Here is a 10,847-nt window from a genome sequence, read left to right as displayed (position 1 = left end):
ATGGTTCTAGTTTAAACAAAGGACCAGCCCTTGGAGCAGCGCTGCCTCCACTTGCTCACAGAAGACAGTGTGGCTCTTTCACGCAGCACTACTATCTTGGATTATTTTGTCTGTATGTCTCAGTTGCCCAGACTAGTTTATCAGCCCCTTGAAGGGCTGTGTTTTAGTTACCTTTCTCTCTCTCTCCTTAGTTTCCAGCTCAGCAACTGTACAAAGCACTGTCAAACACTGTTGGTGAGAGTCTAAACACATGTGTCTTTAAGAGTCTGTTGTCAATAACTACATGATCCACTCCTAGGAGCAATTCCACTCCTAGGAATTTATCCTAAGATGTACTCTCACAAGTGAGGAACGAAATAGGTATTATGAAATGCTCATTTCAGCACTACTTGTAATAGCAAAAAACCATCATTAGGGACTGGTTAAACTAATTATGATAAATTTATACAATGGGATACTATGCATAGAAAGAACAAGGTATATGTACGTACACTGACATGGAAAGAGGTCTAAGTGGTACCCATCCTTATGATAGATGTGTGCTCGTATAGAAAATCTCCGGAGGGATGCACAAGAAACTTAACAGTGGTTGCCCCTGGGGAGGGGACAAATAGATCAGAGAGGGATACAGGCTTATTTTTCAACATATATGCTTTTGAACTGTTTATATATATATATATATATATATATATATATATTAGTATTTACCATTTATATATATTGATTCTTCTTAAAACAAAACAAAAACTAGAGCCAGCCCTGATGGCCTAGTGGTTAAAGTTCGGTGAGCTCCACGTCAGTGGCCTTGGTTTGGTTCCCAGGTGTGGAACCACACCACTCGTCTGTCAGTAGCCATGCTGTGGTGGCAGCTCACACAGAAGAACCAGAAGAACTTAGAACTATACACAACTGTGTACTGGGACTTTGGGGGTAGGGGGGAAGGAAGAAAAAAAACAAAACAAAAAACCAAACCAAAATGAAAACTAGTTATCGAAAGAGAGGACAACTGAAAAAAGCAAGTTGTAGAGGAATGCACAGAGGATGATTCCCATCTATGTAAAAGAAAGAAAAATATAATTGCACGTTTGGATTTAGAAAACTTGTGGAAAGACATACAAGAAACTCAGAGATTTCTCCTGGGGAGTGGGACAAGGTAGGGGAGGATTTTTTACTTTCCAGCATGTATCTTTTGTACCTTTTTAAAAAAACTAGCCTGTATTACTTTTTTAAAAAGTGAATTTAAGGCCGGCCCTGTGGCTGAGTGGTTAATTTGCACGCTCTTCTTCGGTGGCCCAGGGTTTCGCTGGTTTGAATCCTGGGCACGGACATGGCACCGCTCGTCGGGCCATGCTGGGGCAGCATCCCACATGCCACAACTAGAAGGACTCACAACTAAAAATATACAACTAGGGGCCGGCCAGGTGGCGCAGCCGTTAAGTTCGCACATTCTGCTTTGGCGGTCCAGGGTTCGCCGGTTTGGATCCTGGGTGCGGACATGGCACCACTTGGCAAGCCATGCTGTGGTAGGTGCCCCACATATAAAGTAGAGGAGGATGGGCATGGATGTTAGCTCAGGGCCAGTCTCCCTCAGCAAAAAGAGGAGGATTGGCAGCAGATGTTAGCTCAGGGCTAATCTTCCTCAAAAAAAACACAAAAAACAAAAAACCCACAACTATGTACCTGGGGGCTTTGGGAGAAAAAGGAAAAATAAAACCTTAAAAAAAAAAAAGTGACTTTTAAGACTTGCCATAAAGAAGGGGCCTAGGAAATATCTGATGTTCACAATGAAGCCATGCTAAGTTAAATTTTTTCTCTCAAGTGGCACATAACCGACAGAGCTAAACAAGCTGAAGTTTCCGTCCCATCTCCAGGCTGGGAAAGGGCAAGACAATGATCCCTAGGTGGAAATGGAACCGGAAGGGAAAATGATAATATGGTAGGATCTCTCTGAACAGCCTGCGGGAGTGCCAGGGGTACAGCACCTCCCTTCCCCTGGAAAGCCCAGAGCTATCCTCCCCATCAAACTTAAGAGAAACCTAACTTCTCTTCACTGAAGAAAGTCAAATTAGCAAATTTAGGAGCAGAATGAGATCTAAATGAATTATGGTTTAGACATATGATTTTTAAAAAGAATTATAGAATGCATATAGTGTGATTTTTATAAAAGCAAAACAAAAAATTAAAAACCTATACATCCATGCGTAAATGCTTTGAAAACGGTCTATAAGGATATATGCCAAATTATTAACAGTCACTACCCCTGAGGAATAGAGTGGGAAGGTTGGAAAACTTTAACTTTTTTCCTTTTACGTTTCTGTAGTATTTGCTATTTTAAATACTACTTTTGTAATTAAAAACAAAATGTAGAAAACAGCTTCCTAATTTTCAGAATTTTTATGGTCATAGAAATCTTTAAATATTTTCCTATAAGGAGATTTTAATTTCAACTTCAAGTCAGTTTTCATAAACAAGTGGCTTCCCACCTGTCCGGGTGGGTGAATACGGTCTTGCCTGTTACAGGGACAGACCTAACCCTCTAGGGTCGCTTCAGTCTCCGGATTTCCCACAAAATAGAGGTAAGCAATTAATCAGAAAAGCAGGGCTTTTTCCTGAGACCCAGCAGGCTGATGACACGTGTTGTTGGACAAATTCCCCAAAACCAGGGGATCAGTACCTTAGAAAATGGCTTCCCAGCACTCCTTGACTGTTTTCTTTACTGAAAGACACATACGCTCGCTCGCTCTCAATCTGTTCAACCAACCTGAACCCTGGCAGCTCAGCTTCAGCCAAAGAGCCAGGGGAAGCCCTGAGGCACTAAGTTCTGCATCACTGCCACTTACAGTCTGGGCTTCAGAGAAAGAGAAAGCGTGGCTGTTATTAAATCGGAGGTGCTGGGGGTGGGGGTGGGGTGGAGGGGTCTGGCACCAATGCTACCTGCTACATGCAGGAGCTCAATTATACTGTCATATTCACTACCCATCAAGGGACAGGCATGGAGAGGGGTGCTGTGGTTTTCCTAAGCTGGTAAGCTCTCCTTTGGAAAGTCACCCTTCCCTATCCCGTGACTCCTTTCCCGCAAGGAACAGCTGCATTCGCTCATCCTGGCTTCCACATTTTAATTTGGTTTGGAAGCTAAGTGGTGGACAAATGACTTAGGAATCAGACACCTTCATTTCAGCCCCGAACAAGCTGTCCGAATGACTTTTACCCCTGAGGCCCAAAGAAAAACAGAGTAAAACGAAGCCACTTGCTGGTGTGAAATAAATGTGGGAACACTGACGCAGTTGTTTTTATTTATTCAACTATAAAGATTGCAGCAATTTTTGGATGGGTAACAGATTAACACTAATTATATTGCTATAAATTTTGTTCAGGATCAGAATAGGATTCACGAAAGAGGGAGAACAACAACAAAAATCTTCAAACATTGAAACAAAGAAATACTTTTTTTCCCTTTAATTAAATGCTACTTTCCCATAGACTTCCCTAGACTGGTTTGCAGTCTAAGGTAATAGGAAACACGAATTTGGACATTTTGAAGAAACTGCAGGTCAAGACATGGTGCCAAGCAGGAGACTGAGACCCTGATCTGAGTGTCAATCTCAGGCAGGTTCCGGGAGCAGAGGCAGATCTCGAATGTTTCCTAGTGTTCCCTCCTTTTCACCAATTAAATTTCCTCTTCTCTGGCTAACTCAGTGCAATACGCAAGCCCCTCGTTGCCTCTCCTGGTTACACTGCTGTTCAGAGGGAACCTGACAGGCATGTGTGGCTTCTGCTTAGACGGGAAAGGCAACAGTATGCTCTGTCTCCTCCCGGGATCCTGACGGTAGGGCTGCTGAGGACGGCCTCTTTGGGCAACTGAAAGGCCTGGGGCACTGAGAAGAATACTGCTTACCCTTGAGAAACTCGGCAACAGTTGCCTATGATTCCTGGTGGAAATGACCAATCAGAACCAATCCATATCCTCAGGAAAGGTCAAGGGAGAAGAGAGCTTCCTCTCCAAAAATGGTAAAGAGGAAATGAGAAGAGAAGAAACCAAAAATATTTAGAATGGCATAAAAAGTGATATGCGTAAACTTCTTTTTGTTAATAAATCCAACTATAAGTTTCCTAAAGTCCAGTTACCAAGGTGAATCATGTGGGACAGAGAGAGGCCAACTGGAATTTCCCTCAAGAGTTCACGGCTTCCGGCTGAGAGGTTCTGGGTTTGCGCTGGGGGAGCCCCTTTTTTGAACGAGAGCTTGGGTGGCCGGGGCTCCATGCTGGCTCCAGTTCCACTGGTCCCTGCGCAGTAAGCCTGGCCCCATTCATTGTGTTTCCTGGGGCCTGGGGTGGCGCACCCTGATATCTGGAACCAGATGAGTACCATGAACTATTTCGGTAATGACCCACACTGTCACGTCGCCCTTGGTTCGTGTGGTCACTGGACTTTTGGCCTTGTGGCCTGTAGCCTTGTCCTCCTCGTCTGTTCCCCGGCAATACCTAAGGATAAAAGAATATGATGTTCAAAGCACTCTGGCATTATGGCACCCACTTTCTCCAGTTCAGTTTATAAGAGTATCTGAGAGCAAAATTGAGGTATCCCATGGTTGGGACTCAGTTCTCTCAAGACTCTCAGAATTCTGTCGGTCAATCCAACGCAGCCCCTACATCAGAATTAATGTCTTGCACTACTTTCCCCCCACCTTTCACCCCAGGCTCTTCTCCGCTGAAGAGGAGTTCACTTTTCTTTAGCTGAGCACTAAGAAGAAAGAACATTCTTTGGGTTGTTCCAAACCCTCACTTGGGCAAGTATCTTATCACATGTCTGAACTTTGCAGATCATAAGCCATTTGAAAAGATAACGAACATTTGGAATAATAAAATAAGGATCATTACGATCCGCTTTGCTATGTATCATGAACCACAGATTAAATCATGCTGCTGTGACATTTAGTACATCTTTCACATTACAACCCAGAAAGCTTATGGCATGGGATTTTATTTTTGTCCTCCGATTCCAGTGTAATACCAGTTCTGAAGAATTACTGACAGCACTGCCTTGGATTGCTCTTGTGTATCTTATTCAAACCAAGGAAAACAGACTGTGGATTATGCTTCAGCTTTCTAGTGCGAGCTCCCGAGCCCAGCAGGCTCACCTCTCTCCCTGACACGCCCCACACCCTGCTTCCAGGGAGCAGATGCGCTCTGGCGAACCTGCCCTGTAGTGCTTGTCTACCTCGAGATGGGTGCACGACTCCCCGCGTGACTAATTACCGGGCAATACTACCTACGGCAGCTGGGATCACTGCCAACATCAGAAAGTCAGCAGTCTTGGCAACAGGAAATCTGAACTGGCTGGTGGTTTGGAACATACATACCAAATGCTTTCTCTGGAACTAACGGGCTGGAGGGATTCAAAATAGGTGTGGAATGGGAATAAAGAGAGGAGGGTGATGTATCGAGCTGTCAGCATTTAAACTGTGACAATCTGGTAGCTTTCTTCCTAACGTGCTCAGTGTGCAAGCTGGTTACCTCTCGATGAGGCTGGGAGGGCCGGCCACTGGAGCCGGCTCCGGCTGCAGGAGTCTCTCCTGGCGCCGAGTTTTTCTTGTTAGCATTTGTGAGGCTGGGAGCAGAGGCACAGGTGGAAGAGGGAGCAGCAGAGGCATCGCACGGGCTACTCAGGGACACAGATGTAACCGAGCCACATCGGGGTCTGGTTGAATAGCTGTTCTTTGGATGGGACACTGAAACAGAAATAGGAGAAACATGTGGTCATAAGATAGAAGAACACAGTGGGTAAAGTTTCCCCTATTTCTCAATGAGCAATTTAAGATAACTGTCTACGCGGTAGTTGTAAAGAAAAGCTTATAAAATAGGTAAGAGGAAGGAAGATGCCCCTTCTGCCCTCTTCCTCCACCCCCTGCACATCCCCAATGCTTTGTAAAGGAACTCTTGAGACAGGAGGATAGTTTCAGATCAGAGCAACAACACCCCCCCACCTCCACCAACTAATGGCTTCTTGGCATTTCCTTCTACCTCAACTCCCGGCTGTGGCTCCAGCAGCTGACTAAGCCTAGGAACAATAGTATGGGCCATATGTTCAGTTTCCTATGCAAAGAACATTCTGAAGCACAGACTTTACAAAGAAAGAAAAAGGTAAATAAAAAACTAACTCCTTTTAAAAAAATTTGAATGATGCAAGGTAAAAATAATCAAGATTAGTTAAATATGAATGTTGGAACTAGTCTTTACAACAAATATGTATCTTCCCAAGGGTCTTTCTGCAAGAATAACCCCAAATTCAAAATACCAATCTAGCTGAAAAATATTAATATTTTCAATTCAAATTTTGTCACAATTCAATGGTTTAAAACTACCCCCTAGATTGTTTTCTGGCTTTAAGCCTGGACCAATGCTGAGTTCACAATCACTGCCCTAGGCCCAGCATTTCACTTTTACACTGAGATAAAAAGAACAAAGGAGCAGAGCCTGGGGTTTGACTGATGTGTCCTTACAAACTCCCACCTTAGAGGCACCCCCTTCCCTCCCAGCTATTTTTTAAGTACCTATTATGTGCCAGGCAAGGCAGGGATTGTTATCTCCATTTTGGAGAGGAGTAAAATGAGGTTCTGAGGGGTTAGTGTGGAAGCAAGGATTCTAACTTGGTCTGATCCTGAGCCCCAGAGAGTTCACGCTACATGCCACACACCTCTCAGCTCAACAGAGAACGATGAAAAAATATTACTGCAGATTTAGGGAGCTGGAAAAACCCATCCTCAGAGCTCAAGGCATCTGCATCCATTGACTTCTTAAGTGTCTCAGAATTACTTTTCATTAAAACAAGCAAACAAACAAAAACCCAAGGGGCACTAAAGAAGACTCAGTGGAGAAGCCAAGCGACACTCCAGTCTCTAATTCGTGCGGGGTGGTCTCCTCACCATCTTCAGGGCCGAGACTCTCTCCCCATCTCACCTTGTCCGAAGGAATCAATGTTCTTCTTTAGGGTCTCCACATCACAGGTGAACCGGGCTACTCGTCCCAGATCCTCGTCATATTTGCGTTCACTAACAAAGTGCTGGAGAAAGGACAGAGAGAAGCCTCTGGGTGAGACAAGCGGCACACGTGGAATCTACAGCTTGCTGTGTACAGATGAAACACAATTATTTTCAACTGTCTTCTCTTTACTGCTTCAAAGTTTACTAAAAGACCAATATATTACCAATGCTGGGTGACTGATGAAATTCAGTCATTTTCTTAAGAGCCCAAAGATAAGTCTCTTTGGGAGCTTTATGAAATGCTACACGATGGTCAAAGTCGCTTAGGTATGATCAAGAGAAACTGTAGAGAAAGGAGAGAGAATTTATAGCAGAGGGCTATCTTTCCACCAGTGGCTTGGTCTCCACATTGGTCCATTTTATACAGAAGCAGAGGTAGCGAAAATGCTCATAAGTTACAACAATGATTCCATTTAAATAGATGGTTGGTGTTCTTTAATAGGAACTTCCTTAGGAAACCCACTTCATCTCTTTATAAAGTAGGATTTGTTAGTCCTTGAAATAGGAACAATTTCTTGAGATGGAAAATCATTCATGTGAAAAGTCAGCTTTGCAAATGAGAAGAGTTTACGCTGCAAGTAATTTAAGACTTTTAAGCAGACTGAGCTGAGAAGTAACCAAGCCCTGGGGTCAAAAACCAACTATATTATAGAAATTGTGGGACTAGAAAGTAACACATCAGGAGTAAAATAAAGTGCTTCTAAGGGTCTGTTTCAATAAATAATTTCTAAGGTAGCCTGAAATCATGTTTTTAGATGAAAAGGAGATGAAAAAGAAAAGATAACGGCCTAGATATAATCTAGAAGTACACTCCTCAGAGTAGTCCTTTAACTGCGGGCGGTCCAAATCTGCTCTGGATTTTCAAGGGGTAGAAACGAATGCATCAGAATCCTGGGGATGCATCTAGAAACAGTAAAAAGGGAAGGAGAAAGGAGAAATAAAATGACGCCTGGGCCTTGAAGTCTTAAAGCTTCAGAGTATATTGTGGCTTAGGAAAAGCACATGAACCTCTGTAACAAGGCCTTCAGCCATGTAATATCAGTCTGAGATTAATTCCAAAACAAATTCTAGGGTTTGCTGAGCCAAAGACTTAACAGGAATGACGGAAATAAAATGATCTGGAAATAAGACATTTAAATTGCACAGCACCCACTTCAGTACACTGGAAACGCGGAGAGAAACAGATCCTTAGTCAGCCTGCAGAAATATTTCTAGCAGCTTTTCAATCACGTGGGAAGGGGAACAGATGAAGCCTGTGAAAGCCAGAATTCTCATCTAATTCCAAAGGGGTTTCCGGCTTCTTCCAGATAGGTGAATGAGGCTGACTGGCATTAATGTGAAGAAGACTTTCTAAAAAATTTAGTAATATAGTTTTAGTTAATCAGAAAATGGTCATTTAAAATTTGCATTGTTTTGCTATTTCCCCCAATAGAGTCCAATGGCGCAGGAGTAAGAGAATATAACACGACACAATCTGTGTGGAAGACTGGGTCAGAATGGTAACAAGGCTCTCTGTGAGGGCTCAGATGGTTTCCATCGATGTTTTCATTTTACAGATGCTGTTATGCAGCCTCCCGAGCAAGCGTTCCTCTTAAATACGGCAATAAACGTCACGTGTCAGAAGAAGCAGAGGTCAAGGGCTCAGGAGTAGGGAAGGCCAACTCCCCTTGTTCACATAGCTCACAGTTTATAAACAATTATTGAGAATGCCAGTATCCCCAACCACTCATGAATATCCCAACCTCTCTCAGGTTCCCATGCTTAGTCTCAGAAATGCTGCTCTTTATAAGAACTTAAAATGTATGAGTGTTGAACCCAGGTAATCTTTATAAATAGATTACAATATAATCAACAACTCAAATTGCTCATTTTTTCTCTTAAAAAGTCAGAATCAATCAACCAACTATTTAAATATTTACTGAACACCTACTACATGCCAAGGCACTGTGATGGGCACTCGAGACACAGTAGTTCCCGCCACTGTAAAATTCACAGTTTAGTGGGGAAGACAGATTAATGAAATACACATATAATTATAACTGAGCTATGAAGGCACAAAATAGGGGCACATGACAAGAAAATCAGGAAGAATGGGTAAGTCATGAGTGATTTGTGTGCTGGGAGTAGGGTGGGGGGAAGAGTGTTTTGGACAGATGGAAAGGCATGTGCTGTAGCCCTTTAGTGGGAGGGAACGGGATATATCCGTGGAAAGGAAAAGCTAGTATGGCTGGAGTATAGAGGACAAGGGGGGCATGGTGTGAAATGAAGATGGTGGCAGAGCCAGGTCATGCAAAGCCCTGCAGGCTGTGTTAAGGATTATAGTCTTTATCCTAAAAGCAATGGAAAGTTTGAAGGGGGTTACTGTAGTGTGAGGAACAGGGATGAAGGGTGGGAGGGTGAGGCAGTGGCAAAGGGGATGGGTGGAATCAGGTAAGAGCTATCATTACAGAAGACCAAGCAAGAGTTTGACTGTGATGGTGGTGGTGGAGATGAACAGAAAAGGTCAGATTTGAGATTCAGTAGAAGGTCAAACGGTCAGGGTCTGTTGATAGATTTAATGTAGTAAAAGGATAAATTTCCTACGGTTTCCAGCTTGGACAACTGGATAGATGACAGTACTACTTACTGAGAAGGGGAACCTGGAGGAGGGCCAGGTTTGGGAAGGGAAGATCATGAGTTCAATATATTAGATATGGCCATGAATTATGGAGATTTGCTACTTTAGTCCCCAAGGATAAGAAGAAAGGCAGAAAGGAGAAGGAAGTTTTACCTTGATGTCAGCTCTAAGCTCAACCAATTGCTCCTCTGACATTCGAACAGCCACATCGGTCATCTTCTTTAGAACTTCAGCTTTCTTTTGTCGGCTGAGCAAAATTTCCACTGCAGAAGAAAAGGGAGTATGACTTTTATGTTCTGCTACATAAGATAAAGAAGAACTAGAAGCACAGGCCTTGCCGTACATATTTGGACAGCCAAAGGCTTAGCTGCCCACCCATCCAGAAAAGGAAAATACCAAAGGTCCAGTCTCCACCTTCTTGAGGGACTCTGAAGGAAGTTAAATGATAAACACTTTATGAATCATAAAGATTCATAAATCATTTGTCATTTCTCTTTCTCCTCTTCCTAGTCAAAAGAAATTTTATTTTCAAGAAGCATATAAATTAAAACAGAAACATGCACACATGGTAAAAAATTCATCTAGAAATAAATGGCTATAAAATGAAAAGTAAAATTGTCCCTGCTACTTCTGACTCTGCGGTCCCCTCCCCAGAGATTTTATCTGAACCTTCATCTTCAAAAAGAGAATACAGGTACATGAATGCACTGAAACCGTCACACTGATAAATTTCAGGATATACCACTCAATTTAAATGAAATCTCACTTCTGAAAAACAGCGGATAGCATCTCTGCCATGTATTCAACATTTCAGGTTAAAATGGATCAAAACGGAACTCAGCTCAGTGCTTCAAAGCTGCCTCTTCTGGCCCATGACCATAGACACAAATGATTTAATTGTGACTCATCGTCTCAACCTATTTCCATTCTTACCAGTTTGAGAGCAGGTTAAAAGAAACCACCTCCCTAATTACAAATCTGGCATTCAATGCAGGAAGGTAAAGGCTGCTGCTGAAAAGCCCCAAATCAATGCCACTGCACAAGTTGCAGGTGACATTCCCTTCTTTTCATATAGCTGCAAATCCTTAACCTAACCCTTAACAGAAATACAAAAACCAGATATCTGGTTCTTCCACACAAAACCCTCCTAATTACTCAAGTTAGACTCTAGTCCTCCAGAATCTATTTGA

General features: G+C 42.9%; 1 protein-coding gene across 1 annotated transcript in view; it reads right to left on the bottom strand.

Annotated features, from left to right (window-relative positions):
• Positions 1-3,279: 3,279 nt before the first annotated feature.
• SPATS2 (spermatogenesis associated serine rich 2) overlaps positions 3,280-10,847 on the bottom strand; it is a 133,817-nt gene continuing 126,249 nt past the window's right edge. Inside the window, 6 exon segments of the mRNA XM_070621213.1 lie at positions 3,280-4,230; positions 4,232-4,311; positions 4,314-4,482; positions 5,515-5,729; positions 6,958-7,060; positions 9,811-9,920. Coding sequence (XP_070477314.1) covers positions 4,171-4,230; positions 4,232-4,311; positions 4,314-4,482; positions 5,515-5,729; positions 6,958-7,060; positions 9,811-9,920 — 737 coding nt within the window. The 3' untranslated portion in view covers positions 3,280-4,170.

The sequence above is a fragment of the Equus przewalskii genome, chromosome 5 (genome assembly GCF_037783145.1).
Source record: "Equus przewalskii isolate Varuska chromosome 5, EquPr2, whole genome shotgun sequence".
NCBI classification, from domain to species: domain Eukaryota; kingdom Metazoa; phylum Chordata; class Mammalia; order Perissodactyla; family Equidae; genus Equus; species Equus przewalskii.
This window is presented reverse-complemented; position numbering and strand designations above follow the sequence as displayed.